This window comes from Vipera berus (assembly GCF_964194415.1).
Source record: "Vipera berus genome assembly, chromosome: 6".
NCBI classification, from domain to species: domain Eukaryota; kingdom Metazoa; phylum Chordata; class Lepidosauria; order Squamata; family Viperidae; genus Vipera; species Vipera berus.
Genome location: NC_138208.1, coordinates 40,061,022 through 40,086,650, shown reverse-complemented (window position 1 = coordinate 40,086,650; position 25,629 = coordinate 40,061,022). Strand labels below are relative to the sequence as shown.

At 36.8% G+C, this 25,629-nt stretch overlaps 1 protein-coding gene across 2 annotated transcripts in view; it reads right to left on the bottom strand.

Moving 5' to 3' along the window:
* Positions 1–536: 536 nt before the first annotated feature.
* The window catches only part of SLC16A7 (solute carrier family 16 member 7), a 149,753-nt gene continuing 124,660 nt past the window's right edge, over positions 537–25,629 (bottom strand). For both annotated transcript variants that reach the window (XM_081331697.1, XM_081331698.1), the window contains 3 exons: positions 22,019–22,162; positions 19,258–20,070; positions 537–10,803 (listed from right to left, as the gene is read on the bottom strand). In XM_081331697.1, the coding sequence (XP_081187823.1) occupies positions 10,532–10,803; positions 19,258–20,070; positions 22,019–22,162 (1,229 nt within the window). In that variant the 3' untranslated portion in view covers positions 537–10,531. The remainder of the gene's footprint in view (positions 10,804–19,257; positions 20,071–22,018; positions 22,163–25,629) is intronic.

Here is a 25,629-nt window from a genome sequence, read left to right as displayed (position 1 = left end):
TTTTCTTTAAATACCTTTATCAACTAATTGCTAATATCAAAGTCTGCATTCTAGCACAGTCAATTGAAACTGAAATAAATGTGAAAGACATATTTGTCCAGTTGTTAGTAACCATGAGGTCTAAAGTGAATGATTTAGTTTTCTTGTCTTCTCCCTATGGCTCATGTGACACCCCTGACATTACTAAGCAGAAATACAGGAAAAGTAAAATGTGTGATGCAGAGAATTCTGGAACAATAATAGTATGAGCCATGGGGGAAAGGCATCTGCATTGCAGCAAATCAAATTTACTGGCCTCTGCCTCATGACAATCTTTTTTGACTAGCAACAGTTCTCTAAAGATTGAAGTAGTAGTCTCTCTTAGCAACTGAAGAACGATGGCAGAAAGCAATTGCTCTTCTGTGCATAAAATCTACATCTGTAGCCTGCAAGCAATACAGGCAGCAAAGAAATATATCAGATGAACAGGAGTAGCACATGAAATAATAGTGATCGCTAACAATCAATTTTATATAGGATTTTTATTTGATTTTTTTCACTTCTTAACTTGTTCATTGTGGATATGCTCTTTAAGCATATACATGGGGATTTAGATATCATTAGATGCTAAAATAAACCTGTAATAGCAATATTAAGGAAAAATCATAAATATCTGTTTAAATGCAACACAATAATGGTGTGTTCGTTGTTATTCAGGTTAATAGTGTAAACTGTAAACATTTGTCATCAAAACTGCTTATTGAAACAAAAAAGATATTTGTTTAATTCAGATCATCTTTGGAATGCGAATAGCACCTTGAGCTAAAAAGTGGTTGTCAAAAGTTGTACAGTTAATATCTGCAAGTAAAAACAAACAAACAAAAGCCATTGTTCTAAACATGTAACAAATTTTAAAAATGGTATAACTATTGCATTGGCTAACATAGAAATGGTTATTACATATCTCATTATAGCTTAGAACAGTTTACTAAAGGAAGAGCATGTTTACAAACTTCAATATGGAAGTAAAATACGTTCATCTCAACTCTATTGGCCACAAATCAGAGACAGTACACAACACAGTATTTCCATTATATTTTCAATAGTTGGTTCCCTGTCTGGCAAGTGACTTTGAGAATACGGAGTTTTTCAAATAACAATTACAATATTAATAATGATGATGACTTAATAGATGGATAAAAAAGCCAAATCCAGTTTAAACATCTGGCTGACTTCAGACCAACCATAATAAATAATAGGCATTTTATAGTGATTTTATTATTACAATCTTCCTTTATATGCCAACAGTAGCAGTTCAGCCTTATTTGCATCCAGGTATAGAAATATATGAAGTATACAATCATTTAAATTTGCACATGCCTTTTGGTGGCGCAACATTGGAAGAAAGAAGATTTACCTACAATAGAACAATGGACACTTAAAGTGATGGAGGTGGCTGAAATGGCAAACGTTTCAGCATATTTGAAAGAACAATCACAAGAAAAATATATTTTGGAATGGAAAAGATGGATTGATTATATTCAAAACAAATATGGGACTAAAAAATTTCAAATAGTTTATGAATAATTTTAATGATTATAGATGTGTTATCATAATAATTTTAGTTTTGTTATAAGGGAGTTAAAGAGTGGAAGGTTTGTTAATGTTTTAATAGATATTTAACATATGTTTTCATAAGATTGTTATATATAATACCCTATATTCTGCTTTGGGAAGTCTGGGGGGGAAGAGAAGGGGGGAGGGTTGATGGGGAGGGGGGTTTATTACTAAATTTTGTAAAACTGTTCAATAAAAAAATTGCACATGCCATTTACATATTGGTAATTGTGAAACACACATATTCAAACCTGAGGCAAATCAAGACACAACTAGATATCAATGAGTCTGGTTCCATCAAATTGAATAAAATCAGCTGAAATTTAAAAGTAACATTTTTTTCAAACAAAAGGATGCAATAATTAAGCTAGTTTAATCAATGATACATGGAGTAATCTATGAATCTGAAACTTTGTAAGGCGTTCTCATTTCTTTTTTCTCTACTCAAAAAATAGTTTAGTTTTTTTAGGATCAGTTTCTAGAATTCTATCTGATTCACTAACTGTATTTAAAGATATTTTCTTTTCCTCTTTTCTTTTCCACTATATCAGGCATGTCAAACTCGCGACGTCTTGTGATGTTGCGCAATGTATCATGACTTTTTCCCCATTGCCGGCAATGGGGAGGGTACGGTTTTGTTGTGATGCATCCGGCCCGCAGGCCGGCAGTTTGACATGCCTGCACTATATAATTTGTGCATTAATCTAAATCAGAGGTTGGCTCCACCAGATATGATTGAACCCCAATTATAGGCTTTAGCAATTTGGCCAATTATATGGAGCAATGGAAATTTCAGTTTGATAATTTTTGAAGGGCTATAATTTAAATGCCCTGACTTCTAGGCAGATCCCAAATGAATGAATAACCACTATGTTTTGACTACCTATAAAAAAGAGCACAACTGTGTCTCAAGAGATGAAAACTTAGATGACTGACTCACTTGTTTCTCAGCCAGTTGTTAATACAAAAATTATCCAATAAACTCCACACCCTAAACTTAGTGCCATTCCAAAAAAATCATCTTATGCATTGTATAGCTCACTCTTCAATATATACAAAGATTATAATTGAAAATAGTTTGACTGAAATAATTGATTTATTCTACTTGTTGATTCAGTTAATTCGGTCAAGTTTAATTCAAACTGTTGATTGCATTCAAGAAAGGAATACCCAATTTTATTTGACATATCAAATTGTTTCAGTGATTCAAAGGTTCAATTTGAGGGGGTGATTTTATCAAAATGCCTTTAAATTGAACTTTCAACTTGAAATTTCAAGCAGCCTTACTGATTTGCAATCAGTCCTGCTCCAATCTTTAAATTTAAGAAATGGGCAAGGATTTTTGGAGATGGAACATTGCACACAAACGTTAGAGACTTGCCTCTTCTTTCCTAACAGTTGAAAGATGGTTGTGTGTGTCGAAGGGAATGTGTAGGTTCTATGAAGATATTCCCGATTTTACTTTCACTACAAGCTAATTTATCAACAAATAACTAATCAGCATAGTATCATCTTATAAATCAGAGCTTTGCCATCATTTTCTAATCTTGTGTAATGCTCGAATTTAGCAGGTGTGATGATCATATGCATTGGAAGAGACAGGAAACAAATTAGATGAATGGCTGCAGATTATGTTTAGAAAATAATTAGTTTGATTGGGTCTGTAAAACAGACTCTGGAGACAGAATTTTTTTAGCACAAGGGAACTAAAATACTGCTGATTTAATTAATCCATTGTTTGCCTGAAGCTTGGCCTATACCAGAGATTTGCAAGTTCAGGCAGCTACCACCAAATCATGCACCTGTAATTCTAGCTTTATCTGTTCTCCTTTATCTGCTGGTATTTTATTTTCCAGTCTGATTGAATGAAGGAGGGACAGAGCTTATCTGTGTGCCTAATCTTTTTCCTGTTGCCGAATATCTTTATTTCATATTCTAATTCACTATACTGCCACTTATCTGACATATAGAAATGGTGGTGAAATTAAATTTGCTCTCTATATTTGGCTTCCATTTCCTATATATCCAGGGAAATAAAAATTCAGCAATAATAAAATGGTTTGTGTTGAAGGTATCACAAGATATTTTCACGTTATCAGGCATCATATTTCTAGACTGGTAGGCCTCAGCAGAAGAAACAGTTAAGATGCAATTTATAACATTTATCACAATATTGATTATACTCACTAACAGCCATTATATTATTGTTCTATCCAAATCAACAACCTGCATGTAGTTTGAGTAGAACAAGTTCAGATCTTCCATCTCAGGGAAAATGGGAGGTTATATTGTGAAGGTTGAAGCAGCATGAGGACTACAATAAATGATGAGGCTTAAGGAGAACTGGTTTAAATGTTTTACCTTTAAATGGTTTTTAGCCTTTTAGATTCCAGACATGGGATAACTTTTTACTATGTGAATTTAGAATCCTCCCAATTCAAGCATTCTCCATTACAATGAACATCCAAGCAACAAAATGGCATTTGTTTCTTAACAGGCTTTGCTTCTGTGGCTATTTAATAATTCAGGTTCATATTTAGTTCAAACATATATAGAAACAAACAAAAACCTATAATATATTTTGTTCAGAAATTATCACTGCAACACACCTTTTTAAAAAAAACAACCAGTTACTTATACTCTTGCAGAATTTAAAATATATGTGGTGATATTTCAGCCCACATTGAGATAACTTCAAAGCAATGTTGTAAAATATTGCAATGTTCACTATAATAAATTCCTAATTAAAGTAAGACTGGAAGTAAATGGAAGAAATAATCAAGTATTCTACAGGAAAACATCATTGTTGTCATCTTTTACAAATACATTTTATCCAACACACACACACACACACACACACACACACTGATGGACACATAACATTTCCAGCAGACATGAATAATGAAAACTATTTGATAATGAAAGGAGGCTTTTCTTTTTTTGTCCTGTCCATAATGGCAAAAGAAACTACAGTTCTGCAATGTATAAATTATCATTAATTAAAAGCCAGGATAAGATGAACTGAATACTCTGGGCCATGAGTTTACATACTATGACTTACAGATAACAACGCATAAGGTTTTCAGTCTCATTTCTTCCATTTATAATATATATGTGGCTGCAAAATGGAGTAAATAAAAAACTGATTTATTTAAATTGAAGTAAAGACAACCACCCACAGGTAATTACTTTGCTATAGGTGAATGGCTTTCTAACTCAACTCCTATTTTTAAACTGCTTTTTTTACATCAAGCTTAGGAGTTCCAAAATCTAAGTATGTCATAGGATGTAGGATATTATATAGGCAAACCTTTGCCTCAAAGGCTGCATTTGTTCCTGAAGCTCATATTTTGTAGTTCTTGCAACACTTATCTCAACCATTGAAACTCACTAGCAAGATTTTCTACTATTTTGAGATAGTTTAACACACACAACTGTACTCTAAGGTTTGAACACATACAACTTTCCTGCCATTTTTTTTAATGTGCCTGCCATGTTTTGACGTATAGCTATACCCTGAGCTTGGTTGTTTTCTTGGAGACATTTCATTATCCAAATTGGGTAACATCATCATGTGCACTGTATGATGTTAGTTAGTTTGGGTAATAAAACATCTGCAAGAAAACAACCAAGTTCAGAGAGCACTAAGGACTTTTTATTTCAATCCTGAGCTACAAATATTCTCTTTTATTGATAGCTTTGCCCACTCCTTTCTCCTCCTGCCTACTTTGCTCCCCTACTTCCCCCTCCCCTCTGAGTGTGTGTGTGTCTTCAAGCCAGTCTTGATTTCTGGTGACTGTCTTGGCAAGTTCCTGCAGTTTTCTTTGCTAGGTTTATCCAAAGTGGTTTGCCATTGCCTGCTTCCTGAGGCTGAGAGTGTGATTAGCCGCAAGTCACCTAGTGGGTTTGTGCCTAAGGTGGGACTAAGAATGCTTCTAAAAATTCATGACAAAGGGCAATCACAAGAAATGGTGCCATTTTTAGATTTTGTCTCTAGCAATAACACAAAGCTTAACCATTTTGTCTCTAGCAATAACACAAAGCTTAACCATTTTAGATTTTGTCTCTAGCAATAACACAAAGCTTAACCAATCTATAATCAAAGCTAAATATACATACATACATATATACACATACATACATACCTATTCTATAATACCAATTGTTTGGCTAATTAATTTTATTTGCTCCTTTACTAGTAAACTGAACTGCCAGTATTTTAAATGCCAAAGGTCTTGAAATGGCAATAGTTCATGGCACACATTTTTAATTTTAATTATAAGCTAAGCAGTAAAATGTTAGAACAGTAAATGATACAAAATACTGTAAGACACTAAGGCAAAGAAGGAAGAGAGCGAGGGAAAAGATGATTGAGATAAATGTGTCACCAAGCTTCACTGTTGTTAAAAAAAAAACCAAATACCTAGAGGTCTTTCTATCTCTAATCTGCTAACTGTGAGCATTTGTATCTTTTTCCCCCCACTCTTAGGTAATCAACAAATGTATTTTGCTATATTTGTTAAGACTTTTCTTTCTTTAAGGACTTCATATTTATCCAAGCTGGTCACCCATTACATGCATAGATAGAAGCATCACATCACTCACAAGAAGGACAGCATTCTTACCTCTGACCAGAATGTGCTTCCTCACCTCTCCTAAAAAGGCCCAAATAATAATAATGATGATAATTATGATGTTGGAAGGGACCTTGGAGGTCATCTAGTCCAACCCCCTGCTCAGGCAGGAAACCCTAGCCTGGTGTTCCATGCAAAAATGGGCAACTGTGGCCATAGGCAACCACACACCCTCCCCACGTAATGGCCCTGAAAACCTCTTCATAGGAACAGCGTGGAATGATTTAGAACTGTTTTTGTTTTGTGGAAGTTTGTGGTGGAAGATGATAAGGGTCAGATGGGGGCCTTATGCTTTCAGAGATTTCTAGGCCAAATAAAAAAGACTGTCTATTTTTAAGTTATCTTCATGCAGACAGAGGTTTTCATATCATTCTGGCTACAGAACTATCTGTTCTAATCACATGGAAATTACATGGAATCTACATGCAAGTTTAATATTTCTTTTTTAAAGTATGTATCTAAAGGCAATCTAGGTAAACCAACCTGACACAGGGGCCAGGGATGTCACCACTCCTCAGTAATTTCATACATATATATGGGCAACATTGTACATCCTGTATACCATATGCACTTAACAATGGACAACTTGCTTTGTATAAGATGAAAATATATAATTACCATTATGTAAAAATAAGGAAACGTGCATGTGTAAAAGCCTCCGAACACCCTGAGTATGGCCCACAAAAATTTTCAAAAGTTAGAACTGAATTGCACTTTTTTATTGTGAGAGGAAGAAAATACTACACACATGTGTTCCCATGTGCATTTAATTCTAATTAGGTTGAAATTTAATGTAATCAAATTTAAATTCCTTCTCTCTCACACACACAGACCTTTTATTTCTTCATCCTGGCTGCAGCTGCTGACACATAAATATAGCTCTCATTATTCCTCACAATAGTATGCCCTTCATAGAACCCTTACACAAGCTCTACAGCAGTCTGAGCCCTATTCAGACATACAGATGAATACAAGAAATTTCATCTAATTATCCTGACATATCCTGCTCTTAGCCATTGACATGAGTGAGGAAGCCTGAAAGTGATTCTCTGGTAATTCCTTGAATATAAGTAATATTCAAGATTCAAGCTATTCTTTTGCTATCAAGAACCTTGAAAAGGAAAGTTGTGGGTGACATAGTATGTTCTACTTCTCCTGAAGTGAATAGAAAAAGAATATCCTTTCAGACTTGCTGCTAAATCCAACAAGATTTGTGGAGGATGGAGTTTGGGTGCTCAGTGTGAACCCCATGCTCCTATAACTACTTACTGTATAATCCTATAACTACTTACTGTATATAGTGACACATCAATAGGTTGAACTAAGGCAACTATGGTGAAGCTATGAATTAGCATCTCATTGAATTCCATGAGACAAAACAAAGTTGTCTGACTTAAATTTTTGAACAGAGATCAAGTTAACGTCTCATTGCAAATGCATCTTTAGTGGAGAGAACTGTCCAAATTAATTGTAGAAGACTTATCTTGTAGAAATTCATTGTATAGTGGATTGTGAATAATTGAGTAGAATGGAAACAAGAATTACACCATGGGGGGGGGGGAATTCTACCTTCCAAATTCATATTACATTAGTGATCTGGGATGATAAAATGAATGCTTCATGAACCCAAATTTATTTCCTGCTTGCTCTGTTTCTAGTCTGGTTAGAAATCTATAATTAAAAGTTTAAAAAGCAGGGTGTGAAGACTGCACTTTCTTTTATTGTGTTTGAATTAAGCAGCTTGCATTGTAGATGTCAACTATTAAGCAGCAGCATATCCTGTGGCTCATTTAAGGATGATTTCTTATGGCTATAGTGTGTGTTTGTGTTTGTGTGTGTGTGCACTGTACACACATGCATATTGACTTCTGGCAGCTGCCTGGACAAGCCCCTGCAGTTTTCTTGGCAAGATTTTAGAAGAGGTTTGGCATAGCCTAGTTCCTAGGGCTGAGAGTGTTTGACCCAAGGTCACCTTGCCAGCTTTAAGCCTAAGGTGGGACAAGAGCGAATCATCTCCCTGTTTCTAATCTTAACCATTACAACAAGCTTGGTCTTTACAGCTACAATTGATACTCTATAAATAGCTGAGTTACAGTACTGCTTTCTGAACAAAGTATAGTAATAGTGTAGCAAGAAGTAAAGTGAACATCAGTGATAGTTGAATGTCTGAGATCTTTTTAGAACTATGTTTCATGAGGAAAAAACAAGATAATCAACAATGGACTGCATGCGAATTTTACCACTTAATGTGCAAAATTGGTTATCTGGTTTTGTATCACCATTGTAAGATGTGAAACTCAAGATCAATTTAGACTATGCAGATCTCTGAAAGTGGTTTGCTTTGATGAAGATCTTGAGTGAAGTGCTCCTTGAAAGCAGCTTCATAAGAGTAGGTAGTTAAATGGTTCTATTTCTAATTAGTACAGTGGGATCAATGCTTTTTTTGTAACTATAGCTCAGCACAATTACAAGAACTGTACAGAGGCCACTGCTTGAGATGCATATTGGCCAGCTGAGAAAGACTGGATCCATCTCAACTCTTTGTTTGAGGTCCATGGTCCATAATCATGGGATCCACAATCCCCTATTATCTATTAGTGCCTTGTGAACAAGGAAAGAAATTTTAATGGGAGAAGGTCTGCCTGATGACATTCAGATCTGAGGAACTGATCAGATCTATGTACTGATCAACTATTTTTATTTTTCAGATAGGGTATTTGGGGATCTTTATACCAAAATTCAATCTAGCCAGAATCACTGTTCCAGAGTAGAATAGTCTGGAATCGAACGTCACCAATTAGAACAATTATTTATTCTTAAAATAATCACATACTAAGGAAAAGAAAAGAAAAAATAAAACTTCTACTGCTTTATGATCCATCGATTTTGCTTCTAAAGATGGGAAAAAAATTAAAGATGGTCAGTTGGCAGTCCACAAATCTGATACAGTCTCCCTCCTGATTATTTTTTTCTGGTCCCTGATATCCCTATGAACATTTCACACTGTGTGGTCTGTAATAGGAAAACATTGAATCCTTGTTGAGAGTAACTTTATTAACAGGGAATAATGTGAGTGTGGCAAAGATTCATCTCCCACATCTTGAAAAGAATAATGATCACCAAGGGCAGAGTATTTAATAAGATAAGGGAGGTTGTTTCAATAAGTATGAATACAAACAGAGAGAAGTGATGATCACAAGGCAATACGTTGTTCAAAAGTTATACCCTGATGCTAACATTTGTGCCAGCATATCTAGCTACAATATACAATGATGAGACAATCCATCATAAGTATTATTTCCAGATCTTAAATGACTAATGTTTTTACAGTGGAAAAAACCCTATTTATTAGCTAAAATGAAAACATTATTGCATTTAGCAATAACACTTACCCTTTTCATATATCTTTAAAAGCCACATAGTAAAAGTTTGATCAGAGATAATGACCCAGTTGGATCTACCAAAAATGCATTATAAAAACAATAGTGATACATTTTTGTGCACTTTTTACTCAAGTAGTTATTAAGAGTTATTCCATTTTTACTTTCATATTTGAACTCATCACTTTAAACTGTTTCCTTCTAGTGAACAATAAAAAAGCAACAAATCAAACAACTCCTCTCACACAAAAATTATCTAGTGAAAAGATCAGTAGACATGGGTATTTCTTCAGTACAGTAATTGTTCCCCCCTTTACTATAGTAGCACTTTTTGGGTGAGGCATTGTTGGAGGAAGAATATTTGTTACAGGAAGATCCTACTGTCATGGCACTACACAGCACTATCCCTGTTTGGGATTTATGTTTAAGCAATTCATATCAAATTCTACAGGAGCCCTAGAATACATGACATCAAAATAAAACATCATGCCAAATCCTGCTCCAACAAATGTAGAGCAGAATAAACAATGGATCTTTGAAAGACTCCAACATAAATCTCCCTTCTCATACCACACTATAGATTGTTCCCTTGTTGCAATTATTGTGTACACCTGGACAGGTACAGATTGTTTGAAGACCAGATACAGAAAAGTCTAGCTGTGAATAGCTTGACATTTTAATAGAAGTCAGTTGTTACCAGGGCAATGTGATTGAAGAGGCAAATGTTTTAATGCAGTTCTGGGAAGACTCTTTCTGTATCCTTCCCTCTCTTTAGAAGGGACAGAACAGTGATTTAATTTACTGTGTTTTATAATACATGTGGTTTTGTAAATGCTAATTGCCATTTGGTATTGTAATTGATTATAATTATTACAAAACATCTGGCATGTAGTTTGAACATTATAAATATGTATATTTATGTTAAATATTTGTTTCTCTTTCTGAAGGACTGTCTTGCATTTTGCTGGATCTGTTGAGAACTTCTTCACTTTCTTTGTGGGTCAAAGGCTCCACTTCCTTGGAATCAGCATTCTTTAAGGCGTTCTGCCTTTCATCTTCTAATTTCTTCTCTTTCGCCAAAAGTCTATAATTGATTGCATTTCCAATGAACAGCCAAATGCTTGAAACAACAACAATTACACCACAGACAAAATACATATATTTGTAGTCTTTGGTTATGTCCACAAGCATACCTGAAAGTTTAAAAAGAAAGAAAAGAAAGAAAGTAATCTCAGATAACAGAAGATAAGTTCCCCTTCTTAACAATTGGAAAGAAGTGGTGAACAGTACGTGCAGCAGCAGAAAATGTTTTTGGATGTTTCAAGTATAAAAAATTTTCCTTCAAAAATACATTTCTGTTTTTAATATGCATGTATCCATGTATAGTGAAACTCAAGACTGAGTAGTTGCTACAGTACAAAAAAAGGTTCTGAAAATAAGAAGTGTCACACCAGCTGCCTGGAATTAGTGCAGGTTCGAGTCCCACCAGGCTCAAGGTTGACTCAGCCTTCCATCCTTCTGAGGTAGGTAAAATGAGGACCCAGATTGTTGGGGGCAATTAAGCTGACTTTGTAATAATGCCGCTTGGGGTGTGTGTGAAAGCCCTAATAAGCAGGCATATACATAGAATGAAGGCTACTGCTAAGCTTGTAAGCCGCCCTGAGTCTTCGGAGAAGGGCGGGATATAAATGGAATAAAAATAAAAATAAAAATAAATAATCTGCACTACTTTCAAGTAAATCTAACTACAGTACTCCATAGAGAATATATGGACAATATCCACACATAGCATATAATATATTAAAATACATATAAGTAATGTTTTTTTAAAAATTAGGTTGATTTATCAATAAGTGATCTTTGTCTTGAACTGAAAGGATAGATTTATGTGTGATGGATTAGGAGAAAGAAAGGAAAAAGAAAAAGAAAGAAAGAAAGAGAGAGGGAGGGAGGGAGGAAGGAAGGAAGGAAGGAAGGAAGGAAGGAAGGAAGGCAAAGTTCCTCTTTAAAAAGATGGTATCAGTTATGCCCAATCCATCTGAACAGATGACTGAGTAAAAAGAAGAAGTGGTAGGAAGAGAAACATGTTTTTCCCTATGGCTTTCCTTTGGATGCCACAGGAACAGAGAGAAGATAATGTGGTGTACAGCATTCCTCCATTCCTGATGAGTATGTCATTAGCTGGCTATTGGGTGGAAAGTTGCCACTGTCATTCTGTTGTGATTTATGGGGACTGAACAGTAAGGTTGCAGTTGGATTCTGCCTGTTCAGAACTACTATAAGTTTTCAAATATAATCCAGCATTATGATGGCTCAGTGTTACAGGATCACTAAAGCCAATGTAGTTATAAGATTTCTTTCTTTATTCAACTTCTATCTGCCACAATCAGAATAGAAAAGAAAGTCAAAGCAGAGCTTTATTCTTAGTTTAACTTTTATTTCCCCTTCATGGATTACTGCCTTGTCGTGGTGAAGGGGCTTGCATAATTCAATGAAGCTATGAGCTATGCCGTGCAGGGCCACCCAAGACGGAAAGGTCATAGCAGAGAGTTCTGACAAAACGTGATCCACTGGAGAAGGAAATGACAACCTACTCCAGTATCTTTGCCATGAAAACCCTATGTTGTTGTTGTTAGTTGCGAAGTCGTGTCCGACCCATCGTGACCCTATGGACAATGTTCCTCCAGGCCTTCCTGTCCTCTACCATCTTCTGGAGTCCATTTAAGCTCACGCGTACTGCTTCAGTGACTCCATCCAGCCACCTCATTCTCTGTCGTCCCCTTCTTCTATTGCCCTCCATCTTTCCCAGCATTAGGCTCTTCTCCAGTGAGTCCTTCCTTCTCATTAGGTGGCCAAAGTATTTGAGTTTTAGCTTCAGGATCTGGCCTTCTAAAGAGCAGTTAGGGTTGATCTCCTCTAGGACTGACCGGTTTGATCGCCTTGCAGTCCAAGGGACTTGCAGGAGTCTTCTCCAGCACCAGAGTTCAAAGGCTTCAATTCTTTGGTGCTCAGCCTTTCTTATGGTCCAGCTTTCACTGCCATACATTGCAACTGGGAAGACCATAGCCTTGATTATATGCACTTTTGTTGACAGGGTGATGTCTCTGCTTTTTAGTGTGCTGTCGAGATTTGCCATGGCTTTCCTCCCAAGGAGCAAGCGTCTTTTAATTTCTTGGCTACAGTCCCCATCTGCAGTGATCTTGGAGCCCAGGAAAATAAAATCTGTCACTACCTCCATTTCTTCCCCATCTATTTGCCAGGAATTGAGAGGGCCAGATGCCATGATCTTGGTTTTCTTAATGTTTAGTTTCAACCCAAGTTTTGCACTCTCCTTCTTCACTTGCAACAAGAGGCTCTTTAGATCCTCTTCACTTTCTGCCATTAGAGTGGTATCATCTGCATATCTTAGGTTGTTGATGTTTCTTCCGGCAATCTTAATTCCAACTTTTGATTCATCTAGCCCTGCCTTTCTCATGATGTGCTCTGCATATAAGTTAAATAGGCAGGGCGACAGTATACAGCCTTGCCGGACTCCTTTCCCAATTTTGAACCAATCAGTGGTTCCGTGTCCAGTTCTCACTGTTGCTTCTTGGCCCGCATATAGGTTTCTCAAGAGACAAATAAGATGGTCCGGTATGCCCATCTCTTTAAGGACTTGCCACAGTTTGCTATGATCCACATAATCAAAGGATTTAGCATAGTCAATGAAGCAGAAGTAGATGTTTTTCTGGAACTCTCTAGCTTTCTCCATGATCCAGCGTATGTTAGCAATTTGATCTCTAGTTCCTCTGCCTCTTCGAAATCCTGCCTGTACTTCTGGTAGTTCTCGATCCACATACTGCTGAAGTCTAGCTTGTAGGATTTTAAGCATGACTTTACTAGCATGAGAAATGAGTGCAATGGTGCGATAGTTTGAACATTCTTTGGCACTGCCTTTCTTTGGAATTGGAATGTAAACTGATCTTTTCCAATCCTGTGGCCACTGTTGAGTTTTCCAAATTTGCTGGCAAATTGAGTGTAGCACTTTTACTGCATTGTCTTTTAAGATTTTGAATAGCTCAGCTGGAATACTGTCACCTCCACTAGCTTTGTTGTTGCTCAGCTTTTCTAAGGCCCACTTCACTTCACATTCTAGGATGTCTGGCTCGAGGTCAGTGACCACCTCATTGTGATTGTCAGGGACGTTAAGCTCATTCTTGTATAGTTCTTCTGTGTAATTTTGCCATCTCTTCTTAATCTCTTCTGCCTCTGTTAGCTCCCTGCCATTTTGGTCCTTTATCATGCCCATTTTTGCATGAAATGTTCCTTTCATCTCTCCAATTTTCTTGAAAAGATCTCTGGTCCTCCCTATTCTATTGTTTTCTTCTATTTCTTTGCACTGTTCATTTAAGAAGGCATTCTTATCTCTTCTAGCTATTCTTTGGAATTCTGCATTTAATTGGGCGTATCTTTCTTTTTCTCCCTTGCCTTTCGCTTCCCTCCTTTCCTCAGCTATTTGCAAAGCTTCCTCAGACAGCCATTTTGCTTTCTTGCATTTCTTTTTCTTTGGGATGGTTTTGGTTGCTACCTGTTGTACAATGTTGTGAACCTCTGTCCATAGTTCTTCAGGCACTCTGTCTATCAGATCTAATTCCTTAAATCTATTTGTCACCTCTACTGTATATTGAACAGGGATATGATTTAATTCATACCTGACTGGCCTAGCACTTTTCCCTACTTTCTTTAATTTAAGCCTAAACTTTGCAACAAGAAGCTCATGGTCTGAGCCACAGTCAGCTCCTCGTCTTGTTTTTACTGACTGTATAGAGCTTCTCCATCTTTGGCTGCAGAGAATATAGTCAATCTGATTTCTGTGTTGACCGTCTGGTCATGTCCATGTGTAAAGCCGTCTCTTGGGTTGTTGGAAAAGAGTGTTTGCTATGACCATCGTATTCTCTTGGCAAAATTCTATCAGCCTGTGCCCTGCTTCATTTTGTACTCCAAGGCCAAACTTGCCTGTTATTCCAGTTATCTTTTGGCTTCCTATGGACAGTACCAAAAGGCAAAACGATATGACGCTGGAAGATGAACCCCTCAGGTTAGAAGGTGTCTAATATGCTACTGGGGAAGAGCAGAGGGCTAGTACTAGTAGCGCCAGAAAGAATGAAGCGACTGGGCCAAAGCCGAAAGGACGCTCAGCTGTGGATGTGTCTGGTGGTGAAAGGAAAGTCCGATGCTGTAAAGATTTTTTCTCCATAGGAACCTGGAATGTAAGATCCATGAATCAAGGAAAGCTGGATGTGGTCAAACAAGAGATGACAAGACTGAACATCGACATCTTAAATGGACACGAATGGGTGAATTTAATTCAGATGACCATCAGGTATACTACTGCAGGCAAGAATCCCTGAAAAGAAATGGAGTAGCCTTCATAGTCAATAAAAGATTAGGAAAAGCAATACTGGGATACAATCCTCAAAATGACAGAATGATCTCAGTTTGAATCCAAGGCAAACCATTCAATATCACAGTAGTCCAAGTCTATGCCCCAACCAACAGTGCTGAAGAGGATGAAATTGATTGGTTCTATGAAACTCTACAGCACCTTATAGAACTAACACCAAAAAATGATGTCCTTATCATCATGGGGGATTGGAATGCTAAAGTAGGAAACCAAAAGATAACCGGAATAACAAGCAAGTTTGGCCTTGGAGTACAAAATGAAGCAGTGCACAGGCTGATAGAATTTTGTCAAGAGAATACAATGGTCATAGCAAACACTCTTTTCCAACAACCCAAGAGATGGCTCTACACATGGACATCACCAGACAGTCAACACAGAAATAAGAATGACTATATGCTCTGCAACCAAAGATGGAGAAGCTCTATACAGTCAGTAAAAACAAGACCAGGAGCTGACTGTGGCTAAGACCATGAACTTCTCATTGCAAAGTTTAGGCTTAAACTGAAGAAAGTAGGGAAAAGCACTAGGCCACTCAGGTATGAATTAAATCATATCCCTGTTGAATATACAGTAGAGGTGACAAATAGATTTAAGGAATTAGATCTGATAGACAGAGTGCCTGAAGAACTATGGACAGAGGTTCGCAACATTGTACAACAGGTAGCAATCAAAACCATCCCAAAGAAAAAGAAATGCAAGAAAGCAAAATGGCTGTCTGAGAAAGCTTTGCAAATAGCTGAGGAAAGGAGGGAAGCGAAAGGCAAGGGAGAAAAAGAAAGATACGCCCAATTGAATGCAGAATTCCAGAGAATAGCTAGAAGAGATAATGCCTTCTTAAATGAACAGTGCAAAGAAATAGAAGAAAACAATAGAATAGGGAAGACCAGAGATCATTTGAAGAAAATTGGAGAGATGAAGGGAACGTTTAATGCCAAAATGGGCATGATAAAAAACCAAAATGGCAGGGAGCTAACAGAGGCAGAAGAGATTAAGAAGAGGTGGCAAAATTACACAGAAGAACTATACAAGAACCAGCTTAACGTCCCTGATAATCACAATGAGGTGGTCACTGACCTTAAGCCAGACATCCTAGAATGTGAAGTGAAGAGGGCTTTAGAAAAGCTGAGCAACAACACAGCTAGTGACATGCTTCATTGACTATGCTAAAGCCTTTGATTGTGTGGATCATAAAAAACTGTGGCAAGTTCTTAAAGAGATGGGCATACCAGACCATCTTATTTGTCTCTTGAGAAACCTATATGTGGGCCAAGAAGCAACAGTGAGAACTGGACACGGAACCACTGATTGGTTCAAAATTGGGAAAGGAGTCCAGCAAGGCTGTATACTGTCACCCTGCCTATTTAACTTATATGCAGAGCACATCATGAGAAAGGCAGGGCTAGATGAATCAAAAGTTGGAATTAAGATTGCTGGAGAAATATCAACAACCTAAGATATGCAGATGATACCACTCTAATGGCAGAAAGTGAAGAGGAACTAAAGAGCCTCTTGATGCGGGTGAAGAAGGAGAGTGCAAAACTTGGGTTGTAACTTAACATTAAGAAAACCAATATCATGGCATCTGGCCCTCTCAATTCCTGGCAAATAGATGGGGAAGAAATGGAGGTAGTGACAGATTTTATTTTCCTGGGCTCCAAGATCACTGCAGATGTGGACTGTAGCCAAGAAATTAAAAGACGCTTGCTCCTTGGGAGGAAAGCCATGTCAAATCTAGACAGCACACTAAAAAGCAGAGACATCACCCTGCCAACAAAAGTGCGTATAGTCAAGGCTGTGGTCTTCCCAGTTGCAATGTATGGTAGTGAAAGTTGGACCATAAAAAAGGCTGAGTGTCAAAGAATTGAGGCCTTTGAACTATGGTGCTAGAGAAGACTCCTGCGAGTCTCTTGGACTGCAAGTTGATCAAACCGGTCAGTCCTAGAGGAGATCAACCCTGACTGCTCTTTAGAAGGCCAGATCCTGAAGCTTAAACTCAAATACTTTGGCCACCTATTGAGAAGGAAGGACTCACTGGAGAAGAGCCTAATGCTGGGAAAGGTTGAGGGAAAGAGAAGTATGGGACGACAGAGAATGAGGTGGCTGGATGGAGTCACTGAAGCAGTAGGCGTGAGCTTAAATGGACTCCAGAAGATGGAAGAGGACAGGAAGGCCTTGAGGAACGTTGTCCATAGGGTCGTGATGGGTCGGATACGACTTCGCAGCTAACAACAACTTTCATTTATTTAGTACAATATTACCTATAGTGATTAGCAGCAGCTCTCCAGATTTACAAGCAAGAACCTTTGCAGCTTTGTCTAGCTACAAAGAATGAAGAAGAGAGTTCTCTATACATAGTATGTTCTCCACCACTGAGATATGACAGAAGAAGTTGGGAACTTTTAGTAAAACGTTTGGAGTATTACTGAGAAGTCTGAAAAAGCACATTTACCTGAAATTCAGTAATTCAGGCAGCCCAATGAATTAAATGGGTCTGAAACAGCAGCTCTGACATGTTTGAGGGACTGAGCCTTGTTAAATGTATGCAATGTGGATCAACTCCACTAGGTGGATTGTGTAGTGAAATTCTACTGAAAGGAGACTCTCCCCAACATTGATAATTAATTAGAAGTGCTTTTTTAATGCAAACATGTTTAGTCTTTATTTAGGTAAGTATTATCAGGGCTTTTTTCTCATAGAACGCTCAGAACGGAGTTCCGGCACCTTTTTTGGATGGAACCTTGTAGGATAGGCAAGCCGGGTTGTATGACATGTGTGAGTTCCGGCACCTTTTTGTTTTACAAAAAAAGCACTGAGTATTATATTTTGAAAAGGAAATACAGGCAAGGTAAATTAAACTGTTAATTTATGTCCCTTTCATCAGTGATAGAAATGGTATCTTCTAAGTACATGATAGATTGATTCTGCCTATATACAACTGACAGTAATCTTATATGTACCATATATATCATAATGGTAAAATAGCTGAAGAAGATTCCAATGCTTCAGATCAAAATAATGAAGAATAGTAGCACCTAAAAAGGGGCTGTCATAAATCTAATCTGGTGTTTTAAAAAATAATGGGGATTTGGAGGGCATCCAAAGAGCTCAAATCCATGCTTTGCCCAATGAGTACATCTGTGCACTCACTGTAAATATATGAATTAAAAGAAATCTTTGCACTCAAGTTTCCAGGCACATTGTTGCACTTGCTCAGATTTATAGACTGCATTGATATAAAAGGATTTTCAGGCATTCACAATATACATGCAAACAGGAGAAAAAGACAAACTAGGCTATGTGGAGTGAACTTTAAGGTGCAATCCCACTTCCTTCTTATATAAAGATTTAAGGAATGAACTTTAAAAAAACAAACCCTATTTTTCACATTAACTCTCTGATGGGCTTGCCATCAATTTTATAGGAATAATGCTAAACAGAGTCCATAGTCTGATAACTCTGTTCTTACCTGTCAGTATTATCTGGTCATTGTTAGAAAAGCTATAGTTTTATTAAATAGCTATTTTTTGTAGCCAACAAGTAACTAGGAATCCTGGGAGCTGGAGAACTGACAAATGTGAAGGCACCTGTCTGGGGAGAGCTGATTAGAATTATTATAGTAGAGTCTTGGGAATTGGATGTGAACTTGTGTAAATAAATAATAAATAGTATATCACATATACTAAAAGTATTCTTAAAATGTCTTAGCAAAACTCATGCATAACCTAGGAACAAAAAAGAAGTCAGAAGTCTTAATTCTAGAAAGATAGAGATGTTACATCTCACCAGGGAGAATGATGTTCCTTGAGTTCTTCGCAAGCAAATTAAAAAATAATTCTTGCTAAGAATAGTAATAATAATAACAAGAAGGTACAGATGTTAGAGAGAAGACAATCTCCTTTAACAAGAATGAGCAATTAATTGAAAGGTAGGATCTATTGGACAGATTATAGGTGCAGGAAATATAATGGACATCCTAAAATATAGTAACATTTTATAGTGACAGAAAGAAAATGAGTAAATGAAGAAACACATGGCTAGAGATTGAATCCAGGAAGCAGTAGGATTGGAATGAAATGGAATGGGGAAACTAATTGTATATCTTTGCACAAAGTACCAGGTCAATGTTTTGGGTACACATTCTTATTATACAAATAGTATAAGATGTCAATTGTATCATCATCACCTTCATCATCTCCATACTTACCTCCCATAGGTGGGCCTAAAAGGACAGGACAGCACTCCACAATTGTGACGAGTCCTACTGCACTGGAGAATCTTGGCGCACCAACAAGATCCATCAATGTCTCAAAAAGCACACTGCTAACCATTCCAAATGCAAGTCCAAAAAGTACAGCATACACAACCAGGCCCGTATACGTTTCAGCCAATGGGCACAGGATGTGGCAGACCCCATTGTACAAAACAGCAAAACTAAAGAAGTACTGGATTTTGGGCCGGATGTATTTGGAGTTTGCAATTAAACCCATTGATGGCCTGGCAAACATATCTACAAAAGCTAGGATAGAGAGTAAAAAAGCTGCCGAATATTCATCAATTCCTTTGTGCTTGGCATAAGGAGCTAAGAACACAATTGGAGCAAAGAAGCCAAGAAACATGATAACATTTCCAGACAAATAAATCAAAAAGCCCCTGTGTTTGAAGAGGGTTAAATCTAAGTATTTGTTGATGGTTTGCCAGACCGATTTCTTATCATTCTTGTGCAAAGTGGAATCTCCAGTTGCTTTTTCCACATCTTTTTTGATGGCCTGAACAGGTTTTGGTCCAACAGGCCTCATAAGTGACCCAGCCACACAGCAATTTAAAAGAAGTCCTCCCAGAATGAGGAAACTTCCTTTCCAACCAAAAGCATTAAAAAGAAACTGATTCAAGGGTGCCAGAGTACTTAGAAAGACAGGACTTCCTGCCATGGCCAGTCCATTAGCAATGGGACGCTTTTTATAAAAATATTTGCCAATCATCGTCAAGGCAGGTTGCAAGTTGAAAGCTAAACCCAAACCTAAAACAATAGAAGAAAAAAATAAAACATTACTGCATTTAATAAATTGCAACAAATCTCTCCAATCAGTCAAAATTGCCTCTCCCATCTCCCCCAAATGTGAAAATGCCAACTTGTAGGCATTTGAAAGGCCTTGCAAAAGAGCCACTGGCCCTGGCAGATAAATACAAAAAGGCATTGCTTCCCACATGCTTTAATGTCACCAATATGCCACAGTAATTTCCCTCATTTTCTTCTATGGAGATGCAATAAAAGCAAAAGCTTTAGTGATGGCCAATCCAAGTTGCAGACATCAAAATAACAAGGGAAAATGATAAAAAGATCTTGAAGACATTGTTTGTATATTTTGCTATGCTACAATCCAATTTGCCCTTGGTTCATTGCACAGGAGTTATTAAATGTCACTTTTCTATAAAAAAGGCAAATTTTAGAAGTCTAAATCCTCTGCTTTTAGTTTTATCCATTGCTTAGGTTTGAATAGGAACACATAAAATAAGCTTAAAATAATTAACACACATGGGCTATTACTCAGCAAATGCAACCCTCTGTTTTCACCATGAAGTCTGGAAATACACACTAGTTTTCTCTATACAGATATAAGGATCTTTGCAGGTCAAGTAGAAGGGACTGGCCTAAGCATGCAAACAGTCTATTCATCCCACATATCATTATATGGCATTAGATATAAAAACATTGGGGAACCTATTTTTCCCTATTCTACCCCCCTCTATTATTAAAGAACTTTTTTTATGAAAAAATACATAACTTATATAAGATAGTGTGTTTGTGATAATGAAACAAGTTTTGCTTTGTTTTGCTTCAGTAATATCTTACTAATATGCCCTATCATTTGCTAAGTCAACTTTATTTTTCAATTTTAATTGTCATAAGCATAATTCAAATTTTCATCAGAGTTGTTATAGATCTTTCTTTGGATAGAAAGGTATCCTAAAACGTGTTCTGCATTGACTTAATCTGTATTCCTCCTATAGGATTTCAGCAGTGGTGAAAATCCATTCTGGGCCTGGGCAACAAGAAATTAGCTACCAGTTCTGCCAAAGTGGTGCAAACTGACTGAATCCCACCACTTGGTTTCAGACAAACAAGTCACTATGGCTGTAGTTGGTATGCACACACCACTTGTTTTCAGACAAACAAGTCACTATGGCTGTAGTTGGTATGCACAGGCTAAACAGGTGAGTCTGCCACAAAAATTACTTTAAAAGGCAATTAATTTAAGCTGAATCTTGCAGCTGGTTATGATCCAACTTGCCCAAATTGTGTATTTGGAGTGACACAAAAATTGTAACTATAATATCATATATACAGTATATATAAATTATCAATCATGTGTGGACCAGACTATTGCATAAGTATGTTTGGTAAAGTTGCTGCAACTTTCCAGAAAGTAGCTGATCAACAAAAAATATATGTCTTGAATATATTTATGAAGCTATCAATGCTTTAACTTTGAGAATTTAGTGAAAAGGAAATTTTCTTAAAAGGGACCATATAGTATATATTTGAGTTTTAGTACATTGTTTCATTCCATTTAAGTCTGCTTCAAACTTTTTAGTTAGAACTGCCTGTTCATCAGATGCCCCAATAGGCCACTTTTAGAATAAACTTATAACTTGGTAAGGAAAATGGGTATTTTGGCATATTCTCTAAATTGTGAATTCTTTATAAGGATACCTATAGGGTAGAATAATGAGAAACTAAAAGAACCTGTATAAAATTGAAAGTCAATGATTATGATAAATACTGCCAGGAACCAATCAATTATTCTCTTGTAATTGCAAAGCATTGCTGAAAGAATTATGCAAACCTCGCAACATCCTAACCTGAAGGAAGGAATGAACTAATCAATCAATTAGATACAGAATCCAAAGGTGAATGCTGAAGGAGAACATCAGGAGAAACAAATAAAATGATATTGTTATATTACCTCCAATTACACCGACACATATGTAAAGTTGCAAGACGCTGTTGCAGAATGAAGAGGCAATCATTCCAAATGAAGCCAATATCCCCCCAGCAATCATGATTGGCCTACTGCCATATTTGTTCACCAAAATACTGCTTATAGGGCCTGTAGACAGGAGAAACAAAAACAAAAATTGAACTATTTTCTGAAGATTAAAAAAGTGATTTCAGTCACTGGATCTATTCAGTGACTGAAATAAAGACTTTGTACTTTGTACTTAGCTCACAAAATATTCACTATATACTTATTAACATCATTCACTATTGACACAACATCAGATAAGCATGCAACCCAATCTATATATGCTGGAGCTTTCTATGAAGCAGGATGAAACAATTAAATACATAAAGCACTATAACATATGTGTCTAGGCCATCTTTCCTCCCCTAGAAGCAAGGTAGAGCAATTTCATTGGCATCCTGAGAAGTGTTCCATCAAAGACCTTACTGTCTATCAGGCATAATAAGATTTTGGCAGTATGTCCCTTTGCTTTTTTCCCATTGCATGGAGTTTATTAGTTGTAGCTCCCCTTCCTCCTTCTTTTGCCATTTGTTCTACCCAAAAAGATAACTTACAACTAGATATGGATGCTTAAGTTACGACAGGTGTGTGAATCAAAGAAGTATTGATTTGAATGGCATGTATATTTGGATTTACTTTATGAAGCAATATGGCTTAGGATGGTACAGAATGAATCTTTCTTTATTTGTTCCTTCAATGATCCACTTGTGTGGTTCTTTCTTCAGGCAAAGGAGTGATAAACAGACCCAGCTGCATCTCAACATACAGATTGGCAAAATAAGCTTAGTTATTTCTGCACATAAAACCACTCTGATTGGCATGAAGAGTGCCCATCTGAAATGGGAGTGCTAAATATCCAAACTGGCCTGTTGTCAGACACATTTGGAAAACTTTCTTCACTGTGTTCTGCTTTCTCAGAATGCAGCAGTATTATCAGTCTCAGCTTTAAATTAAAGTAGAAATGAATTAAAAGAAATCAAAGCATTGGTTGTAACATTTAAAGTTAGCCCTGAAAATGACTCTAGAATAAAGTGAAATGTCAAACAGTGTTTTTGATTTTACAGGAAACCCATTGATGTATTATATAAGGCATAAGATTTACATTAATCTCTTCCCTTCTAGACAAAGAACTATCTTAATATTTCCACTATAAGAAATTAAATAACCTGTACTGTAGATTGGGTTTACAGAAGGTTCTTCTTTAAGATACAAGTGGCCTGAATTCCTGAATTTTAAACTCTTCTTTAAGAGTACTATGAACACTACTTACATGGGCAAAATGCTTCTTGGAATGCTGTATTCATAAATAATCAACACAATCTTCCCAGTACTGCTTCTTGCCCATATAAGTATACATAAAAATGATTTCGTTTGTAGGTGTAAAGCAATATTGTGTCTACTTATTGGGAGAAAATAGATAAATTAAAGAGTGAAACAACATCCATATTAGATGTGAAGGCAGAAAATCATTTCACCAGTTTGCCTTTTTGTCAATGGGTGATTTGTGAATAGTTATCCACCATATGAACAAACAAGCTCCATGGCAGCCATTTTGTAAGTCCATACGATCCACTCTATTATTCCTAAACTGTACCAGCTGCTTGGTCAGTTTTTCTATTGTAGCCTATAATTTTCATTCCAGATGCATGGGGACAGAGACCTTCTGGGTCAGGAGCTTCTGTTCTGCTGGTGAATCATAGGAAACTTGATCACCCAATATTATTTTCATACATTTTCAAAAATTGCTGGTGTGGTTAAAATGGGAATTAAAGTGTTTTGTATTATGGAAGCTGGGTTTTTTTTCTAATCATGGGTTTGAACACCTGCAACCTTCAAAATCATGCAAAAATAACAGTTTTTGACCATTTTGCAATCAAATTTTGTTGGCCACATATGGGATATTAAAGGAAGCACCCCTGCAATAGGAAAACATCCTAGGGTGTTTCTGGGACAGCAAATTCAAAATATTAAACAAGTTCCTCGCATTGTATCTATTTATATTTTTATTGCCTTTCTCTTTTCCTCTCTCCATATATTTATCATTTCTATCTCAAGAGTAGACATACTGAGAAAAAAGAGAGGAATAATACCACTTTACTGATCATATAAATCATACTTTCCAATTGGGGTTTGCAGGTGAAATGACACTACAGTTGCCATTCCCTAACTGTTATCAACCACTTATAGAGCCGATGGCAGCTGTAGACCAGGAACACTTCAATAGGTTCAAAAGGGTCCATTTAATTGGATTTTGAAAGAATTGTGTATCTTTTTTAAGCATTTAAAATTATACTGCCAGAATCTTATGCATAGTTATCAAATACATAAACTCATGTACATTTATACTATGAACATGTAGTCAAAGTTATAATTGCTATGCACAAATACAATTGCACATATAATAATTTCCATTATCTACAAATATCTAGTCTGCCTCCTTTTTTAAGCTAACCTTTGTTTTTGGGAATTTCATGCCGTTCTTGATCTTTGACCTGCAAGGAACCAATAGGGCGGGAAGCAAAATATGGGGTATCAGGGTTGGCGAGGCCTGTATTAAATCTCCCAGGACCTTAATGACCATGTCAGGGCCCACAGAGTTAGGGTTAGGCACCTTGCTTAACAACATTATAGTCATAAGTCAAGGATTACCTGTAATCAAACCCTGAAGTCCCATCAAAGGCTGGTCAACAATTTTAGAGAAATAATTGTATTCCTAGCCCTGTAGCCAGGAGCTAAGAGTATGAATTATGAGATTTAAGTTTTGTTGTTAATTCAATAACTGTGTGCTGCTGCAAAATGAAATGTGTGACCATTCAGGATTGTTTTCACAAGAATATGAAGAAAAAATATTTCAGGTTGAAGGGTTCTGTAACTGGAACAAAAAGAAATAGTTTAGCTATCTCTATTGCTAGCTCACTTTTGTAATCAGTGTTTGCGTCAGGGACAAATTTCATGCAAGCGTGGGAAAATGTACATGGATGAGATGTGCTGGAGGAGGGAATATGGGGAGTGTACAGGAATGATTTATATCTTCCTTATGATGTAATGGCTCTGTTGTCTGATTTCCATTGGCTAACAAAGTTTATAAAGCAATTCTACTAACTTTCTAAGGAGTGACACTTCTGAATGCAATGCTGCCAGTGTTCAGATTATGTTCCCACCCAGGACTTATTTCGATAGAAAATAAAGTGCTGTTTCCTCAAGAAGCCTCCGTTTGAGTTGCCTGATTAGATTTTTAATGGTATCTCAAATTTAAGAAAGGGCCAGGGACCTTACATTTCTGGTGCCTGAACAGCAATATTGAAGGTTGCATTTCTTCAAGATAGTTTTTCATTGGAACTCCCTGTGAACGAGTCCTGTTGTGACTCAGCACGACATCTAGGAAAACTGGAGCAGGTCAGTATAAAGTCAAGAGTGCTCCCAGACCCTTTGTGTCTGGTGACTTTTGAACTGGCCAGCTGCCAGAAGACATGAGTTTGTCTGAACCCTGAACATTTAAGGAAACTTCTATCTCATCTGAGTGATGGTAGAAGGAGACAAGAACACAGGAG